We start from the raw sequence: 21015 nt of genomic DNA, 5'->3' as shown, positions 1-21015 counted from the left end.
TTCTTTTTTTTAAATCTCTGAATGGTCTTGTCTCGCCTTACCTCTCTGAGCTGCTTCACCTTTACACCCCAGGTCAGCTGGTCAGCGGCTCCTGGAGGTCCCCAGGTCCAAACATAAGCTTGGAGGGGACAGAGCTTTTTCTATTATGGCCCCTAAGTTGTAGAATGAGCTGCCACTGTGCATCAGACAGGCCTCCTTACTGTCAATATTTAAAAGAGATCTTAAAACACATTTTTATTCCTTGGCTTTTAAATCGGCTTGAGACTCTGCTCCTGTTTTTACTGTTTTATTGATGTCTTTAATTATTTTCCTTGTTCTTATTGTATTTTATCTTGCAATTTTAAGTTTGATGACTATGTACAGCATGTTGTGCCTACAGCAGCTGTTTTAAAGGTGCTTTATAAATAAAGTTGAGTTCAGTTGGGTTGAGCAATAACCTTTGCAAGTTTGTGTAACTCTGCATAAGGAAAAAAGTGAAGAATATTTTTAATATTTGTATTTCTACAGGTAACAGAATTTTCATTTTTGTACTGCCCATAGGTTATCTAGAAATCTACAAATAACTTGTGTATTTTAAAGAGGAGAATAGAAGAGGATGGCAAAATGTTTGACTGTTTATGCATATAGTTAATAGACTGAAAGACCAGTTTATTAGAGGGGGGGTGCCTTAATTTGAACCAAAAGTATAAAAGCGCTACTAAGAACAAAGTTTATAATGTTGTCATTCATGTTTTAGAAACAATAATAAAAATAAGCAGTGACATTGATAAATTTTACTTCAGATCTCATTCTTTCTTTATTATACAGAAAAAAAATTACACTGTCCAATTTATGCTTTCAAATTGCTTTTCATCAAATTCATCAGGTGTTTTTCTCCCATTTTTAATTTGTATCATGAGTATTTCCTATCGTGAGTCTTGTATCGTATTACGTATTGTTTGGTGAGTTTAATATTTCGTTACACCCTGGATAACTGTTTAGCTTAAATTGGAAATACGTGGAAAGTGTGTGTGGGAGACTGTGCGACTGTGTGTCCCTCTAGGTTAACCCTGTAATGGAGTGAGGCCAGTTGAGCTTTTCTTTCATACTATGTCAGTACAGATAGTGTTTAGTCCTCTTGTTTAATGTGGGTATAGAAGATTAAAAGTTCACCTGTATACATGGTTGTATGTGTGAGTATTTCTACAGATTCTAATTGACAACATGTCTGCTCAAGGAGGCTCATCTATGATGCATGTTTGGAGAGGTGTGAGTTCTGGTATTTCTGTGGGACTACGTCTCCCCCAAATATTTAGAACATATAGTGAGTGGAGAGTGCGAGAACCATAGATACAACCACAGCCACAAACATAAACCACGGTGACAAACCATCAGAATAGCCACGTCTCATTAAAGCTGCTTCATGCAGAGCAAAAACCTGGATTACCTTGCAGTGTATTTAGAGATGCTCTTGTATTATTGAAGGTTTCTAGTAGTTGTATTTATTCGCTGATGCGGATGAGGAGTTTCAAAAGTGTGTTTTTACTCACTGTTCAGTTTAGCATAAAACATTTTAATGTTCAACTTTGTTGTGGTTGCCGGTATTTTTACACGTGGGAAGACTGATTACAAAAGGTGACCCAGATTTAAAAACATTTGAAGCACTTCAGATATTTGTCAGTTCACTGCTTTTTGCTGAATCTGCATGCATTCATAGATAAATAACACCTTCACATCTATTTTTTTTTCTAATGGCCCCAAATCCGGCTTTAAAGTAAACCATTTTTTTCACATCTTCTCAGTCACTGGTAACAAGATTCAAAGATGGCGACCAAGGCTAGCAGAAAAGATGGCAAGCTTATGGGAAGGCTTAGCACAGTTTTTGGCGCTTGAGCTGCTCTTGCAGTCATAGCGGTGCTTTCTATTCCCTGTCTATATGAGAATGAGCTGTCACGTGTGCATCTTGCTGGTATTTTTCATGCTGTAGTAAAATCAGGAGACACCAGCTTTAATGGAGATAATCAGCCGCTGGTATATCAGAGATATGGTAACCGGAAGCACTGCTTGTTAGGGACAGGGCCACCCCCTGCAGAGGTTGTCATGGAAACACTGTTTTGGGGTTTTCTTCACGCTCTTTTTTCACTCTCTGTCTTTCAAATACAAAAAAAAAAAACACAGAAAGGATGTGAATGCTGCACTGAGGTTCAGGTTGCCATGTGACTCCCACACTTACATAATGCTGTAATGGAAGAGGAAAGCCACTTACAGTGTAGTATAACGGTAGAAATTACACTGTGTACATGATGATTATTGATCCTGTTAGTCATATCCCTCTGTGCTGCACATGGGCATGATGGATGAATTAAATTAATTACATTTACATATCTAAATATCATACTGCATATATGCAGTGCATGAAATGGTGATGATGATGATGATGATATCTGTGAGTTTTACAATGATGCTGAGTTGAAGTGGAGAGAATAGTAATGGCATCATTCATGGGTGGAATTCATTTACTTAGTGGCAATCTGACTTTGTTGTGCTTGTGTATTCAAGCTGGAGTTGCTGCCATGTAACTGCACTACAGTAAACAGGTTGAACGTACACCGACATGTACAGTCTATACAGTCATTTTCACACTCGCACACTTCCCTCCTGCTGTTCTCACACACATGCCAGCTGGGTGTAGGAAGTCATAAAAAAAAATCTTTTCTCTTCTTTTTTATCTGATATTTGAGAGTTATTTTAAAGCCAAAGAAAACCAGGCATATCTGGAAGGTATTTAGCCGCAACAATCCCACCTCTGCCTTCAGGTCTAAACTCCGTCTTTCCGAAAGAAACATAACCAATGGCAGGGGTCTGCAACAAAGACTTATTTTGCAGTCTTCAGGAGCAAGTGTGACACTTGAATAAAAGAAAGTTTTAATAGTTCATCGATTAAAAATGAGTCACTTCCTAACATGTCACCTGCCTGCTGCTTTCCCATGGAGGTCATAAATTCTGGGTTGTCAACCTGTGGAAGCAGGCCCTTCAGTGGTTCCCACCGGTTGCGTCTTGATGTCCTGATTTGACTATAGCTAAACACTTTATGTAACCACTGTTGTCTAAGTATGAACTGACGTGGAGTCATAGGCTGAGTCAAGCCAAGTGGTTTTTAAGCCAAACAGGTGTTTATTGCAGGAATCACCATTCAGACAGACTGACTTGTCTCCTCAGTGTCCCCTGAAGGATGGAGCCCTCGGCCCTCCTCCTCTGATCATTTCCAGGCAGATTCTTCCTCCATTAGGTCACTTTGTTAATTCCTACTCGTGTCTTGGCTCTTTAGACATGCCTTTTTTTTTTTTTTTTTTTAACCCTGATCTGACTCTTATATTCTGATTCTTACTGTTACACAGCAAACCATGCCTCTGGATCAGTCCAATTTAACAAAGTTATGGGAGGAAAGTTGTTTAGTTCAACACTAATTTTCATTTTCATGCTATTCTGATTCACCTGTATTTCTAAAGTAGAGACAAATTATCAAATAACAGAAGGCAATTTTGAAACCCACAAGCAGCAAAAGTTGTAAAAATAAGACATTAATTAGAGATTAAATGCAGTTTAAATTATATTACATATCTAGCATGACTCTATATATAAGTTCATAACATGTTATCTTCATTTTAAAAGTTAAATATATTCAAATCAAATTTGACTTGGTCGAAAGTGGGAAAAAAATGTCTATTAAAGTCACAGACCTCATACCCTATTGCCCTCTGAGCTCTGCTTGACAAGTCAGAGAGGAATAAAAAACAATGATTGTATCTGGAATAGAAGTGCACAACCTCATGTTTCACTCACATGCAAGAAAACTGCACAAATTCTTCCAAAACAAACCAGGTATCACCTGCCCAGCAGAAACACAGTAGCCACAGCTTAGCAATCGGTCTCCTCAAGACTCTCAGCTGTCGTCATGTTTGGAAAGCCACTCTGATGTTGGTCCTGGTCTGACCTCTCTCTTTACTTAAAGCTATTTCTGCCTGTCATTCCCTGTTTTGTTTAAAAGTGAAAGTTGTTGGAGGTGCTGTAGATGTGGTGTAGCAGTAGATATTTTGGCTGTTTTTACTCCGACATTCTTCTGTGACCACTAAGTTTAGAAATAGCTGAACTCCAGTCTGCGACTTTGGCCATGTGCACTGAGTGCACGGACAGAGGGAGTGCCGGGAGGTGGGACTAGCTGTCCATCCAGTTATTTCCTCCACTACGGATGAAATGACTGCACAAACATGTTACTGAGTTGTCACTGCCACAAACACAAGTTAAGATTTATTTGAAATCTGATTTGTTGACAGCAGTTGAGATATACAGGGAAATAGAGCAAAATATGTTTCTAAAATACTGACTGTTTTTTTTTTTTACAGTAACCACTGCTGGTAAATCAGAAAAGTAGAACAAAAAGTTTACTGTCTTTCTTTCATGTTTGATCTTTCTGTCATTCTGTCGTTTAATTTTGAAGGTAGGATGTTAGATTAATAGATTTTGGGACTGAGCTCAATTGTTTTTAAGAAGTGACATTTAGGGAGCATAAAACTGCAAAAGAAAGTGCTGGATATCATTTATATGCACAAATGTAGATACATGTAGAGACCTGCTCTGATATAATAATAATAATTTCAAAAATTCACTTCAATGTACAATTGATGTTTATATTACAACATGTTAAGGCTGCAATATTATTTGGAAAAAAACTATTCTTTTCTCTTTTTTTATGTGTGAGGAATTAGGTTGGAGGATAAAACCTTGTCATGAAGTGCTAAAACAGGAAAATTAAGAATAATTTACAGAATAAAATACTGTGCAATCAAATTACATGAAGCCATTAGTCATGGTATTGAAACAGAGATATAGATATAGATTTTTAAAAACTTTTTTAGAGCCTTGTCTCTGCTAGACTGAACTACAGGAAATATTTCCTAAAGAAACTGACACAAGTCTCCATCCCACAGTGCTGAAATCCATGACCTCCATCTGTAGGCCTGTGATAAACCTCCTGATGTCTGTAGCACATTGCAGATTTCCCAGGAAATCCCCTTCTCTCTGGGTGGGTGATAGAAACTCTGAGCAGCTCGCTGGTGGGTTTGGAACACTCTCCGCGTTCGATCACATGCTGACGTCACCAGGGAGCACTGAGCCCCGCGCCGCAGTCGGTCCTGAGATGAATGCACAATATTTAAATCTGGCCTACCTGGGTCTCTCACTCCACCCTGTGGGCGCACCGTGTCAGCACAATCACAGAGAGGGGAGGAGGGGAGAGGAGATGAGATGAGCAACTGAACAGCAAGGAAAACTTGTACAATAGTGCAAGTTTGATACTTTCTCTCACAGCAGTTGCGCATGAGAAAACCCACATTCGTCCATGAGCCGTAGTCGTTTGAAACAGCAAACAGCAAGCTTGCTCTCAGAGCGTTGAGGGTCGCCACTCACCCTCCCTTGAAAAAGAAAGTGCTACAATAATTTATTCTTTATTAGAGAAAAAAAACACAAATGGAAAATGGTATTCAATGACCTTTTGGCTTCTAAACTTCTGACTACTTGCACAGTGTTTTTTAAAGAACTCTGTGGGACGGTTGTTCCAAATATCTCAGAGAATGAACCACGGGCCATCGTGGATGAAGATTTCACTAAAGCTTTCTACTTCGTTCTGTATTGGCAGACATGTTGTGATAGATAGATCCTCTCTGAGAACCACATGTCATTTTCAGGACCACTGATTTTTACACTGAAAATAGCTCTTATTGACACTGGCTGTATGTTGTGAGTTGGTGTCATCTGTGTCAGAATGCATTTAAAGCCAACCAACTGTTTTCCTCATTGTAAATCTTCAAGGATAAACAGAATTTCACCCCAAGCTGTTGAAAAGCCGGTCAGAAAAGTAGATAGAGACTTTTAATTTTCTTTGTTCACTTTTATCATTGAACAGTCAGTCAGATCATCCATGTGCGTAAAAATAGCAGCTTTCCTCAAAATGTTTTTCATTCAATGCTCAAGTGTTGAGTTCTTTTTCATACCAGCAAACATGAAAACATTCCGTCTTGATTGGAACTCTCAAGAGCCTCTTGAAATTGCTGGCAGAGCAGCAGTCATGGTCAGGTTGATGCAGACGTGTGATGAGACAAGTAAGCAAATAAAACAGCATGAATGTAATATCCTGCAGTTCTGATACAAATGTGCAATAGAGCTTTTCAACATGTTCAACTGTTACTGTATGGAACTGGGAAAGGAGCTGCCATGTCCATGTCTGCTGTAAATGACACTGGTGTTTCCTTTCCGTTTTTTAGAGTGATTTGACCGTGCACGTGGAAAATTGGGGGCTAATAGCTTCACAAACAATGATAAATGCTAAAAGTTTAAAGATGAAGTGTGCCGAGGAATCAGACTATCTCAGTCAGACTCAAAGAGTTCAGCACCTTGGACAGCACCAGCTGCAATATCCACTTGCTCCAACAGGGGGCGCAGCCGACACACCGTTACATGTGGTGGACAAGGTGGTTCCATGTGACATAAATGTTTCCTTCAGTTTCTTCTGCTTCCAGCGGAACTTTAAACTTTAAAGCCTCTAAAAACACTGTTGTTTTCATGCAGTCTACAATTCAGAATAGCTGGTTCCTTCAATCATTTACTTCCTGTTTTTTTTTCTTCCTGTCAGGCTTCCAGCTGCGCTTTGAGTACAAACTTTACGGTCAATCAAGGAGAGAGAGGGGGGAGAGAGAGAAAGAGAGGGAGAGAGAGAGAGAGAGACGTGCAGATTATGAATGATGCTGCTTGTGTTAAACATACGGACAGTAATGAGTGGATCCTGACCGACGCCGCGTCTAACGTGACAGAAACAAAGTCACGCATGTTGTATAAAAACAATAATCCCGCGGAGCGGAGCGCCGCTGCGGCCACATTTCAGCGGGGCAGCCCGACGATTAACGGGCTCCACCACCGACCCCCCCCTCCCCTCCCCTCCCCTCCCCTCCCTCCCCTCCCCCCGCTCCCCCGCTCCCCCTCCTCAGCCACCGCGGCTCCGGTCTAATTGTATCGTGGCTCGGAGAGAGTGGCGGCGGACCGACGAGCCCCGGCGCGGTGTGGTCTGTCCTGTCTGTCTGCCGTGAGGTGTTGGACTGATGTCTCTGCCTGTCAGGAACCTGAAGTGTCTCTCGCCGGTCATGTGCCAGTGTAAGGTCATCTGCAGCAACCGGACCCTCTCCCTCATGTTCGGCTGCAAGGTAAGCCCAGGTTGGCGGCGAGCGGCGGCGGCTCGCATCCGGATGCAGTTTGCAATTAAAGCGAGGGAAATCAGAAGAGGGGGGGGGGGGGGGGGGAGAAAGGCCTCTGTTTGGAAATTGGCTGTTGTGGGTTTTGTGTCAGATGTGATCGCTTTGGCTTCGCGTTGTTTGGATGGATGGCTCGTCTGAAGCGCTGCCTGCACAGCCTCTGTAGTGATTAGTGCGGTGATCACTCTCACCTCCGACTCCCTCCCGGCTCCCCTGTCTTCAGGTAACTCATTATTACATGTTACCGTCACACCAGCGCGTGGCTGAGGATGCATGCCCATAGATGGCCGATTTCCGTCTACGGAGAACCCGCTACATCCTTGGCTGGCGTGTCTGTGCTTGATTTCTTTTCCTTTCCATTAATGCTTATTGAATGAAACGCTTTGAGGTCCCTCAGCGTAATCGTCGGTCGCCATGCAGCACACAGGTTCACATTTACACTTTGCAGTCCAACAAAGCAAACTGAACGCTGTGCTTTTGACCTTGAGAAATGCACTTTATTCCTCCAGGCCACTTTAAGCGTAATTCATCATCAGAGAAACCGTACACTGCAAAAGAGGCTCAGTCCCAGCTTGGATGAAGGTAACCGGAAGAGTGCTCCTGCTGTTTGATGGAGCAGAACCATGCAGTTGTTGTTCAGCTGCTTATCAAGGGGGGAACAGCCTGTTTTAGTGAAGCTGTGTGTTTGCAGCGCGGTTTTGATCTCTGGTTTGTTTTTCTGTTTTGTGTCATCGAAAGAGAGAGCCTGGTTACTCATTCACTCGCTGCTTGTCCATCACACCCCCTCTTTCCCCTCTTCTCATCCTCCTTCTCCTGCTCCTCCTCCTCCTCCTCTTCCAAGCTTCAGGTGTTTCCACTATGGCAGCCAGCGCAGAGTTTCCCTCCACATGGCACTCTGGTCTGTTAGCTTTATGAAGCCAAATCTGACTACGCTGGTCAGCTCGGGCCAGAAATTGTCCCTGCTCTTGCCAACAATAATGTGTACATGTGTACAGAGCGCTCTACTTAATTTGTTTGTAGGTCCAGCCTCGACATTTTGATTTGTGTTCAGTTTCGTTACTCAAGTCTAGCTCACGTCATTCAATTCACTGGTTGTGTACATAAATAGCTGGGTATTTTTGGAATATTAACTGTGATTATTTGAGTATTCTGTCTGCAGAGACACATTTCCATATTTGTTGCATGCCGCTGGTAAAATTAATGTGGGTGTTTGCTTTCTATGCTCCTGTAAGGGGGGTCCTGCTGCGCTTACTGTTCAGTATTACTAGCACAGATCGTCCCACGTGTCCTCGTGCATCACTCCCTCCTGGCTCATATCCTCACCATCGGATAAATTGCGTCTTCCTTGTGGAAGACATATCGAAATACTGCTCTCATAGAATCAAGTTGCCTCTACAGTCATCATGGCCGACCGGTGAAATGTAACCCCCCCAGCAAACATTTACACTGTAATAAGAGGAGATTTCAAATGGGATTAAGAGCTCAATTAAAATGAATTGTACTTGGTTTAAACAGATCAGGCTCATAAGGGACAGGGTGCTCATGATCTCAAACACGTTTCATAGAGAAACAGTTTTGTTTCTCAGTTGTTGGCGTCTCGGTGGTGATTTTGTTTAATTGTGCCGTTGATGTTCTGTCCTTTGCGACATGCTGACAGTCTCTGTTGTTCAGGCCTGTATACCTGGTCTGGTAGTACAGTAGCCGTCTAACAGCTCGTTTTCACTCGGAGGTTGTCTCGAAGGGGCTCTTTCTAAGTGGTACTTAATTAGAATCTTTGAGATGTGCAAGAATATGCTTTCACCACTCATCCTTGCTATGTCCTTGTTTTTCTGTGTTCTTTGATCCTTTGGTCTCTTTCTTTCTCTTTTACGTGATCTACCGTAGTGTTTGCTAAGCTTGCTGTATATGTTACAGGAGCTATACATCACATCTCAAGGTAATCTTGCTGGGTTAGTCTTATGCGTACTCTTTGTTCTTAAAGTCCTCTATATCACTTTGAATTCAGGACTTTGATTAAAAACATACTCCTTTATGCTTAACAGTCATTGATAGCGTCGCAACATTTAATCAAGACGGCCTGTCTCGCTCTTCAGTACTTGGTTTCTCGTGCTGAAAGCCACACGATGTAAAGCAGCCTAAAGGATAGCATTTTAATGGAAACGGAGTGATGATGTAATGAATGATTTACGACTCCGGGATCAGTGTGCCTTCATCTCAGTATCAAAATCGATAATCGCCTCACCCAGAGAATCGATCTTCAGATGTCTTTACTGGAAAATGGGACAGGAAAACGACCTGCCGTCACTCATTACCAGCCGGCCAATCAAATGATCAGGGGGTAGCGACATATAAAATATCACAAAGTGATATGAAAGAAGAGTTCCAGGCCATGTTTGTGTGATCTTATGTTATTAGTAGGAAGTGTAACGTGACAGTAACTCAGAGATCTGCATCAGTAACAATGTGAAGTCTCCAATGATTACTAATGTTCTGTTCAGGTCTGAGAGTGAACCGTTCAGAGAGGCCTCCACCTCGCTAACTCGCTCTCCTCTGCTTATCTGCCATCAAACTCTGCACCCGGTGTTATATGAGCAGCGGATGTGCGCATTGTAGGAGTAAATGGCACATTCACAGTGCTAACACTGAGCAGAAATGGCCCTTGCTGTGTCTGTCTTTCAGGGCCGTGTGAGAGAGAAGAAAAAAAAAAGATAAAACCAGGCCAAACGGCGACCTATGACAAGTAGTCGCTCATAAAAGTAAACAGTGTCTGTACTAATGATATGATGGTGCAGAACATATGGCTTTCCTGCAAAAGACTCCAGACTTAATTTGACTCCTCTGTTCAAAGTTGCCAACATGATCTGTCACAAATGTCAAAGCCGGCAAAATTAAATCTTCATATTACTGCGGGCTGGCTCGGCTTCTCACAGGCCTGCCACTAAAAACCTGGAGATAAGTATATCAGAGCTGCTGAAGTGGAGGTGGAACACAATATTCTGCAGTGTGTTGCTGCCAGTTCAGAGATACTTTATTCTGATAAGTCTGTTCTTCAATGTCAGACACCAAACACACTGAAATAGTGGCTTCCAATGGATAACATTTTGTCCTTCCACAATTTGGAAAACATCCGAAGATGATGTTCTTTGGCCCCTACAGAAAGTTAAAGCTTGCGATCACAATAATTAATATTGTCTCAATATTGAAATCCTTTACATATATATGATTTAAATGCTGAAAAAATAGTCTCTCCTGTCAGAAAAACTAGAAAAAGATACCATAAAAACAAGTCCCCTAAAGTTTTACACCAAGATGGAAGAACAGATCTTTCTTTCCTGTTGTTTTCCTCATATACTTCTGAAGAATCACAAATAAATTTGAGATATGGTCACCTGCTTTTCCACCATAGAGTACCAGAAAATTTGCAAGATCTCACCATAGAAAAGTGAAAAGTTCTCCATTTCCACAGAGGATGCAACTACATGTTTTCAGATACTGTATCATTTCAGAGCTTGAGAGACAGATTATTATTCATAATTATTAGAATCCAGTTTGGAAGCTCATTAAATGAAACTAAATCAGAGGACTGTATCATTTGTGGTTCGTATTGCGTTAGTGCATTATTCACAGGGCTCAACATTTTGGTTTAACTTTAAAAAAAAATTGGAAAAAAACGTCATAACTTGAGTCATAATTTTCCTAGAATTGGCTATAAAATCAAGATTGGTTCAACATGATGATCCCAAAAAATGCTGCAAAATCCTGCAGGGACTGATGTATATTTAAAAGAAAACTAACTAAGCATCTGGCATACATATGCATCAACAACCGTTAAGATGTAATTTATTCCTCAGCCTCAGCCACAGTCTCTTCCCCTCCAGGACATGAATGTTCATCGAAAGTAAAAACACACAAACAGCAAGACGGCATTTCTCTCAGATTTCAACACCAACACCACATTCATCATATCAATTTATACGCTGAAACTCAGAGTCGTTTAATTCGGGCGATAAGCCTGCATCTGTGCTGCTTGGCGAGCAAAGCCAATGATTACAGAAGAAAAAAAATAATAACCACAACTGCTATTGTTCATTTTCTGAAGCTATTGAGCATCCTTGTAGTTCTGTGCGGTGAAAAAAAAAAAAAATCCTCCGCCACATTTTTTGATTGTGTCTGTGGACAGAGGGTTAATGCAACGATCTCCCACTTCATAAGCAACATACATAAAAATGTATGGACTCAGCATAAAAATGGTGTGTGTGTGTGCATGCTTCCGAGCGGAGAGGGGGAGGGGAGGATGTCTTCACCCCCGCTGGGCTTTGTGTAAGGTCGCACCTAACCCGCAAACTGGAAAAACAATTGGACCATTGTTGTTTTCGTTTTTTTTTTTTTTTTTGGACTGTTTAACAAAGCTGCCTGTGAGACTGAGAGCTTACTCCAATCTTATCTTTCGCCAATAAAAACCTGCATGTGCTACACCGTGTTACATTCATAAAAAAGCCACATAAACAATCATGCAGACCCCCCAAGGTAGTAATTCATGGTTGAATGTCAGACTTCCAGGCTGCACAGTGGTGTAGTGGTTTGTATTTTCACTTCCATACTGGAGTTTCTTTCAACAGTACAAAACACACTCCTGAGATCAATTGATATTGCTGAACTGTAGCTGTAAGTGAGTGTGTGTGTGACTGTTTGTTTGCCTCATGATGGACTGGTGACCTGTTCAGGATGCTGAATTCATCCATAGTTAGCTGGAATCGGCCTCAGTGATGCTAAATTGAATACATTTAGTATTGAAAATAGATTGTTAGGATATTAAACTTTTGATTTGTTTTTTATTTTTTACATTATATCACATTGTTGTTGGATGCAGAGGCACAAAAATGTAGCTTTCTTGTCCTCATTTGATTCTCGTGCTTTAAAATATCTCATAGGTCTTTATTGTTGGAACTGCTGCTCTCATGGCTTTGCATGAAACGTTCTTTTCCATTAATGTTGGGATATTTTCCATTTCCATTCCCTTGACCACCAGATTCTTCCTGGAGGATGGCCTCACTCTAAAAACCAGTGACTTCGGCTGATGCCTCATAGAAGTGAGGAGGCTTCCAGGGGGCGATCAAGTGTTGCTTCCTTATGGGGCGTCCATCTTTTTATAAAGCCCGGGGTTATGAAGCGAACCTTGCAAAGCCCATTGTTCTAATAATACGACATACTCCTCTCACTGGAACAAATCTGTTGCATAAACATACACTTTGTGCTTCAGTCGTTGCTGCTTTTTCCACTACAGGGCTCAAATATTCACCTGCGTTGTTTAGCTCACTCGCAGGCTGAAGAGCCACGGTGGAGGGAAGAGTAATATTGACGCTCCAGATTGGAAGAGGTGATGTTTCCCAGAATGTGAACTATTAAATCTGCTCATTTTCTATATTTACATAATGGTCTGTGTCACACAAGTGGGCTGTGCACTGCCAGCTCATAAAAGTGTCTCTTATCTCACAAATGAGCGTGAAGTTGCAGTGAAAACACATTCGAGACAGACTAAACAAGAGTCCCCCCCCTCCATCCTCTGCAGAAACACAGCCAGGCACCCACTACGACACCATTTACTGTATCCATGAGTCTGATCTGCTTATTGAATTTAAAGATGATGCATCCGTGTGGGTCTTATCAATGATGAGTCATCCCACGGAAAGGAGACTCGGAATCTCATTAGGACCAGATGAACACAAATTAACGAGACAGTGTTTGGAACCAAAATGTAAGGAAGCAAGACATGCAGCTGTAAAATGAAAAAAAAAAAAAAAAAAAACAGAGAAAAAAACTTTCTTTCTTTATTGTTTATGATGTTTTTTTATGTTTCAGGCCAGTATAACAAGACTGCTGTTGGTGAAGAGGAAGCAACAGCTCTTTAGGGATTCCATCTATTTTTTTTTTTTTAAAGGAGATCCTTGGTTGTTTGGAATAGAGTGTCGCTTCAAATCACACACAGCTGAGAGTATTTTTTTTATTTGTTTGATCAAAGTTTGAGTCATATTGTGTAAAGTTGTGCTGGGCAGAGTGGGCACCTCAAACGATCTCCCCCGTGGACGACGTGCAGGTGCATTCGAGGTGCTTCTCAATATTGAACACATCCACTCCGCAGTCTCGTTCGCATTCAGCAGGCGCTCACACACACACACACACACACACACACACACACACACACACACACACACACACAGCTACTGTACACCACAACACACACCGAGACAGCCCTCCGCTGCTGCGGCTGCTGCTCTGAGCTCCGTTTAGAAATCACACACCAAGAAGTACATCTCCTCTCTTTTCTTTCGTGACTTTGTACCATTTGACGTGTACGGGAAAAAAAAAAGCAGACTTTTTGTGCTTGGCTCGCTGTGCAGGTTGGTGCTTCTTGTTCGCTGGTTAATGTTCTCCACTGAAAAGAGATTAAGTGAGAACAACCAACGGCTGCCTGGAAATTTGGGTGAAGAGGATGAATCTAGAGCGTCTCCATTGGGGGATAAGACACTCTTCTTTGTTGTATCTCCACTTTTTGATTTAAGCTTCATGGATTCTCGCAATAACGCTCTGCCCGCCGCAGCTTGAAGCACTCTGCCCCTTGGTAAATATAAAGCCTGTTGTTATTGCTGAAGCGTCGATAGCTACAGGATACTAACACTTGTCAAAGTGTTGTGCTGAAACACCTTGGAGGATCGTCTGAAGTTATCATTGGCAGTAGATGAGTGAAACACCGGTCCTCCGAGGCTTACATATACATGAAAAAACAGTTGTACTGGTAGGTGTTGGCTGGCAACCGAAGCTGTGATAATGCAAATGAGATGAAAGCTGCGTTTGAGGTTCTGGCGCTTGTGAAGACACTTGTGAGTGCAAATCAACTGAGAAGGCAACAATGACTGTATTCTGACGGAAAGAGAAAGTTCAGATGACCGTCGGAGAGAAATACCGTCCACTCTCGGGCGCTCCGCTGACGTAACGATGAGCGATGAAGCGACGCGGCGAATATGTCACTCTGCTCGCTCGCTGTCAGGCTGGGTTTAAAGATAGTGGAAGTATTCAGCTCGGGTGTGGGTGGTGTATGGGCTCTGGTGGGTTGGTGTGAGGGTTTGTTCACCAACATCCAGCCGGCGCGCGGCCTACATACAGAATGTGTAGGGAGCCGTGGAATTCATTTCTGCAGCTTTGGCTGATGGACGATCACAAGCCGAAGCCTCGGCCGCCGCTACCGAGCTCCTTATAAGAAAAGCTTCCCAGACCAAAATACACCTTCTATAAGCATTCTTCCTTCACACTCATTCGTCCATTACGACGTTATTAGGTGATATTGGAGGCCGCTCTGCGTCGGCGCCTCAGGACTCTGCTGCGGTTACGACGGTCGACACAAATCTGCGGAATATCGCCCCGCTCCTCGGATGAATCAGTGTGCTGCATGTGTATACTGCAAGATGATGCATTACACAAGCTCCCCAGGGACAGATTTCTCCGTCGACTTAATGAAAATTTAAATGAAGATGAGTTGACTAGTCAATGCTCACAAAGCAGTTAAAATTCAGTGCCGTCTATTCAGGATCAATGTTCTCCATTAGTTTCCTCGAGTCATTTGTGCCCAGCAATAATCTAATAACGGCCAATAATGTAATAATTTGACCCATTTTAAAGGCATTAGAGTGAATAAAGTAATACATTATTTTAATCAATGTTAGAATGACATTTTGCCAATAAACGTAACATTAAGAATCAGTTGAAGATGTAATGACTGTTGAGGAAATGCCCTGTCAGCGCGCACTCATACATCCTGGATTACCGAAAATCAAGATTCATGTTTGGGTATCACAAATGTATTACAGCACATGGACAAATGGCAGCGAAAACAGAAGCATATTTGAATGTATAATGAATTCATTTCTTCATTTGTTTCAAGAAAAAAAGGAACTGTAATAACTGCAGCCAATAACCCAAAATAAATGAAACTGCAACTGCATTTGTTGAGCTAAAATCTTCTTTTTTCCAGGTTTTGTGCAGTTTTTTCATCAAAAAAAGGTACATCATCATATTCATGCATTGAGCGTATATACTATGCAGCACTCAATCACATTATTGACAAGTTTTCATGTTTTGGTGCATGAAATAGTATATTTTTAGCCATTGCTACGTCAGTGGTTGCTGTTGCCATTACCTTAAACTAGGTTAAGTGGAAGCACAACTTGCACGGCCGTTGTCGTGATGACATTATCTTCCAGGACGGATAACGCCCTCAATAATAAACAATGTCAGCTTGAGAGTGCAGCCAGCACCGCTGCAGCGGCGGCAGCCGTCGTTCTGTGGAGGTTAATAAACAAACACTAGTGCTCCGTTGGAGCGATTATAAAGCAGTTTTTTTTTTTTTTTTTTTTTTTTTTTCTGGCACAGCCTACATGTTGAGTTATTTGCAGTTGCGGGCTGATCTTGTATGTGAATAAATAACAGAGCAATGATTCTCTTGCTTCAGTATAATGTTTCTAAAGGCAGCACAGTAACAGCAGGAAATACAGGGGAAACATTTAAAAATATGCTGCCTTGTTTAAGAGCTATTTCTGGCAATTAATTCCTGCTTTGTATTATAAATAATTTTCTAAATTATGTTTATTCTTTTTTTTTTTTTTTAGTGGAGGGTTCCCATCTGTGGCTCTATGTTCCAACTAAAGAAGAAATTCAGCTAAATTCAAACACATGCATTGGTGTGGATTTATTCCACTACGTTGCATTATTGTGCAATCGCCTGAACTCCAGCATTAAGTCTTTCCCCTCACAGAAATGCAAATCACCGCACAGACTCAGAAGCATCACTACAGCGGCAATGCAGACTTGAAGATGGCTGTAAATAGATGAACTTTGAAAAGCTTTGAATTGTGGGGGATTTGCCTCCTTGAATTTGCATTCGAGGATCTTTCTCATGGACCGTGTGCCACTTTACACATCAGATGCACTCGCAGTCTCAGTTTCTCGGAAAATTATATGCCTGAGAGGTGAGGTTAGCTTTCATTCCATTATCTAATGCACAGTCATTTAAAAGCTCAAGCTTTGGTCCTTGAATTACAAACCGAGATGACGGCAGACAGCGTTTGACATTTGCTCCACATTAACTTAACTCATTTAACTGTTAAAGGAACAGCTTACTCAGCCGCACAGTGTGCAGTTCCTATTACAGTGCAGCACAGCCAGTAACTACGACTGCGAGCTGAAGAGGTCCTTCTTATAATGACCTTTAAATCACAGTTCTCCCTGGAAGTTGTGAATTCCTTGCACAGTGTTGAAACGATACCATAAAACCTGGAACGCTCAAGGGATCTTGCTGCAGGGAGATTTATTTTTTTGTAAGTTTTTCTTTTTTTGGGCCACGTGTGCAGTTAGATGTAAATAATTCTGCATGGTTTTTTTTTTTGGAACAATGAAGCAATTCACTAAAAAATGAACTGAACTGACATGATGTGCAGTCATGTGACTGTAAGTGTGGACATGGTGAGGTGAGAGTATCAGCTCGGGTTGATTGTTTTTGGGTGATTTCTGTTGAATCTCTGCTTGCTCTAGCGGTCTGCTTCCGCCAGGATTCTGCTCAGTAAATGTTGAACCTGTAAAGTACGATTTAATTCATGCATGCATGAATATGCCCTGGCAGAACTGGGCCATCCTTACGTTGCAGGCTGTGTTGTTGCCACCTGTTTGTTCGTTCGGAGGCTGCGATCGCAGGCGTCCCTCATCTGATATCACCGGGCTCGCCTTGGAATGGCGTGGGAGTTTTTTTAGACTTTTTCTATTTGCAAAAGATGACGCAAGTCATTTGGTTATTTGAAGTAAAAGAAGGGTGTCCTATATGTCCTGTATACTGTCTGTATGCTGCTGTATTCCAGGTCCATCATAATAATGCCACATCCAATCCAACGCAGACACAACAACACATTTATGACATTTTATCACAGAATAATTTCTGGCTTACATAAGTAAATGCCATGATTATATTTATTTCCGCCTCAAAAGCAAAATTATTGCTTTGCAGCCTCAAAAGTGCATTCATATTTCCCTTAAATCAACAAAGCTACATGTCAGTAAAGTATATAAAGTGATTGTAGATAAGTGCCTCCATTCAGGAATAATGACACTAATCTCAGACCATTTATAGTCGTTCACTAGTTCTGACATTTTTTTTTTTTTTTTAACCCATAAAACGACAGAATCTTGTAAAAAGCTTTTATGTTTATCAGATTTGCGAAACTACGGCAGAGATTAGCATGTGTGTCCTTACAAAACAAATGCACGCTGCCCTTTCTGAAGCATTTAGCTCTAACAGTCATTGTTGATGAGTCAATTTGTGTGAAATTGTGTATCTCCTGTGAAACGCAGCGGTGCCAATTTTATGCACGAGAAAATACAAATGCCGCTGTACACCGTTTGGAGCCGAGTGTCATTGTCTCTGCACTCAGGAAGGAGTGCTGCCTGTTTTCATTTTAACCAGCTAATCAGCGGCTGATATCTGGAAACAGCAGGGAAAAGGAAGAGGAATAATGAACCTGCTGCACAAAAGGAGCTGATTTCAATGAGTTAAAGATCTACTTACCCACCGAACAAGATTTGCATCCCAGTTATGTTGATGCTGAGATAAATCTGAGGGGAAAAAAACAGAGAAAAATAAAATAATGTGCTTATACACTTGCTTTTTTTTTTTTACAGTAACTTCCATTTCTCTCTGTAGCTGCAATCACAGTTTACTTGGCAGGGGAAATCGCACCTAATCCTCCCCCCAGAAGGACGTTTTGAAACATCTTTTTATTGAATGTCACATCCCCCACCAGCGGGACAGAAGGGAACATGGCAGCGTGAACGCTGGTCATGCGGGAATGGGGGAGGCAGAGGAGACCAAAGAGCTCAGGGCTACTTTGAGCAGTGATTCATGTAATCTACTAATCTTTCCAGGTTTTGAGTCAAGGCTTTTGATACAAGTCTTACTTATTTTTGATACGGTTAAATTCTCCTTACCCAGAATACAGTGTAAAGGTAGCTGGAGCTGCACGGTTACGTAATATTTAATTTATGTTAGAATTAGTGGAGCAAGGTCAGAGCCTGCAGAATATGCAGAAAAAAAATCTATTGCATCTATGCTCATTAACCTGTCCACTGGAACAGTTCCATCAAAAATAATCCATTTTGCCCCCTTGTTTGTGTTTTCGGTTTGCTTTTTTTGATAAGCTCTTTTTTTTTTTTTTTTTTTTCATTTTTTTCATTTTACCCATCCCCCCCTTACTTTCTCCTCTATCTTCATCTCTGTTTCACTCTCTCTCCTTCTTGCTGTCTCAGTGTAATGTGATCCAGGACCGATGCTGGCAGCCCCAACTGTGGCACTGCAATCTCTGCTCTGCTCCGGTTGCTAGGCAGCCTGTCTCAGACAGGGCTCAGTGATGCACCTCCTTCCCTCATCTCCCTCCCCGCGCCACCATCCACCCCCCCCACCCCCCCCCCCCACCCCCCCCCCCCCCCCCAAAAAAAAAAAAAAGAGAAGGCTAAATAAAATAAATAAATAAATACAGGAAAGCGAGATGGGGAGAGTGGCAAGGTTGGCCGTCAGGCCACCAGCCAAAAAAATCAGACGATCCATCCAGATTTCTCCGTTTTCAGAGGAGGCCGCTTCACATCTGCAGTGCAGCACAGCAGCACGTTGTGTGCCTGGGGGGGGCTTTTGGTGATGTGTGTGGGGGGGGGGGGGGATTCAGATTTGTAGAATACATATTAAACTCCAACCAAAGGACAGTGTGGCAGACCTCCGCTGTGATGCTGCCCACCGTTTTGTGTGTGTGTGTGTGTGTGTGTGTGTGTGTGTGTTTGGGATGGAAAATGCTGTGTGCAGATTTTGTGTCATCACGCCTAGAATGAAGCCTACCATGTGTGGCGAAAACAGTGGGCTGCTGGCAGGCTGCCCAGGTGTGGGATATCGGTAGGGGAGTGAGGTTACTAGGAAGAAGCTGCATGATCTGCTACTTTGGAACTGCTATGAGTCACGGCTCGAGATGCTCCATGTGGTTGTGGAGGACGTTGGATTAAGCTCGACGCACAATGGCAACATTTTGAAGCTTCTCTCTCAACTATTGCCTCCACTTTGCCCTTGTAGGCGTCGCACATGTTATGTGATATACCAGATCTGCATATAGATTATTCACATGAAGCAATAGAAGCCCCTGATGGAAATACGGCTTTGTGTCCTTGGTGATTAGAGAGTGTCATTTACTCCATTATTGTGTCTAAAGGAGGGCGGTCACCAGTGAAAGGCAACAATAATGAGCGAAGCGGCATGTTATGCATGCGATTTAACGATCGCTAACCTCTGTGACCCGTTAAGATTAATACCATCATCTCTGTGTGTCCCTGTGTCTGCAGAAATACAGGTACCAGGATGAGGAGACGCCCCCCTTGGAGCACAGTCCAGCACATCTGGCTCCAGGGAAAAGTGCAGAGATGCTTCACATGAGTGACAAGAACCTTGCTGCCATGGAGGCGATACACGGCTACACACCTCACACGCATATCTCTCCTGTCAAGGTAGGACACACACTCAGACACACTCACTTTATTGTTGATCAATATGTAACACGATTACTCTGGCACAATGCACTCAGCTGTCAACACTTAGCAATGAGCGTGTTCCCATGCTCCAACGTTTTGCAGACACGTCAGGCATTGTTATTCCTCAGCCAGCAGATCACATTAATACCGTTACAGCAGGACTGGAACACTCATTGTAACATCAGAGGGATCATTTTGACTTTATATCTCTAATCTGTGACGTTGTGATACTGAGCAGTCAAGTCCATCAAACATTCTTGTGCTACAGACCTAAAACACTAATTACATCGCCGTTATATCAAAAATTTATAACTACAGAAATGGAAAATTGTATATATCTGACACGGAGGAGTGCTAAAATTTCACATCAAAATGAAATCATACCAAAAAACAGCATCGCCGATTACCAGCATGCTATTAATCCAAATATGAGGCTTGAATTCCCAAGTTCAGTTTAGTGTGCTTTATTCTAATTTCCCTCAATCAGAGACCTAACATACACTGAGCTTGTTAAATGTACATTAGGATTTTCAATTAGCTCACAAACGTCTTTGCAACTTTGTACTTAATATGATGTGTGGTCTGTTCTGAAAGCATAATTCCTCAACATAAGTACTTTGATGGGAATATAATATGTTTATGAGGAACAAATATGGCCCCTGGTACCTTTTAATGTCAGATCAACTTTACACCTGCATGGTTGTGCATATACCGATCGGAGCATCGCTGCATGAATATCAGAGTGAAAGTGGACACGGGATGCGCGCAGGACGTGCAGGAGTAACGTGATCACCTGTCAGGATGAGAGGTCAGGTTATTGGGATTACATTTCAATGTATAACAGCGTGAGCAATCCCAGCGAACACATGGATATAAAATTATAGCGCTGTGATTGGCAAATCCAGTTACAGCTAATGAGCCAAACGATACCAGGCTGATGCATGTAACGTCATTAGGTGAGGGATACTATTGATTCTTCTTCTAATCCGGTAAAGCAGGAAGAGAATAAAAGTACAACGATTATGCACGTGAGTGTGAACGCACACGTCTACAACTTTGCGGATTGTTAAAGCACAATTCGATCAGAGCAGCTCGCAGCACAAACACATTTACCTCACGCAAAATTCAATAT

At 42.0% G+C, this 21015-nt stretch overlaps 1 protein-coding gene across 3 annotated transcripts in view; it reads left to right on the top strand.

The window, feature by feature from the left end:
• dlg4a (discs, large homolog 4a (Drosophila)) overlaps positions 1-21015 on the top strand; it is a 68831-nt gene that overhangs the window by 19420 nt on the left and 28396 nt on the right. For 2 of the 3 annotated variants that reach the window (XM_030100180.1, XM_030100179.1), the window contains exon 2: positions 19698-19859. In XM_030100180.1, the coding sequence (XP_029956040.1) occupies positions 19698-19859 (162 nt within the window). Of the gene's footprint in view, positions 1-7130; positions 7233-19697; positions 19860-21015 lie in introns of those variants that run through there. The other variant, XM_030100178.1, reaches the window with a different exon arrangement.

The sequence above is a fragment of the Salarias fasciatus genome, chromosome 10, assembly GCF_902148845.1.
Source record: "Salarias fasciatus chromosome 10, fSalaFa1.1, whole genome shotgun sequence".
In the NCBI taxonomy this organism is placed as follows: domain Eukaryota; kingdom Metazoa; phylum Chordata; class Actinopteri; order Blenniiformes; family Blenniidae; genus Salarias; species Salarias fasciatus.
The sequence above is the reverse complement of the archived record's forward strand: the minus strand, read 5'-3'. Positions and strand labels throughout refer to the sequence as shown.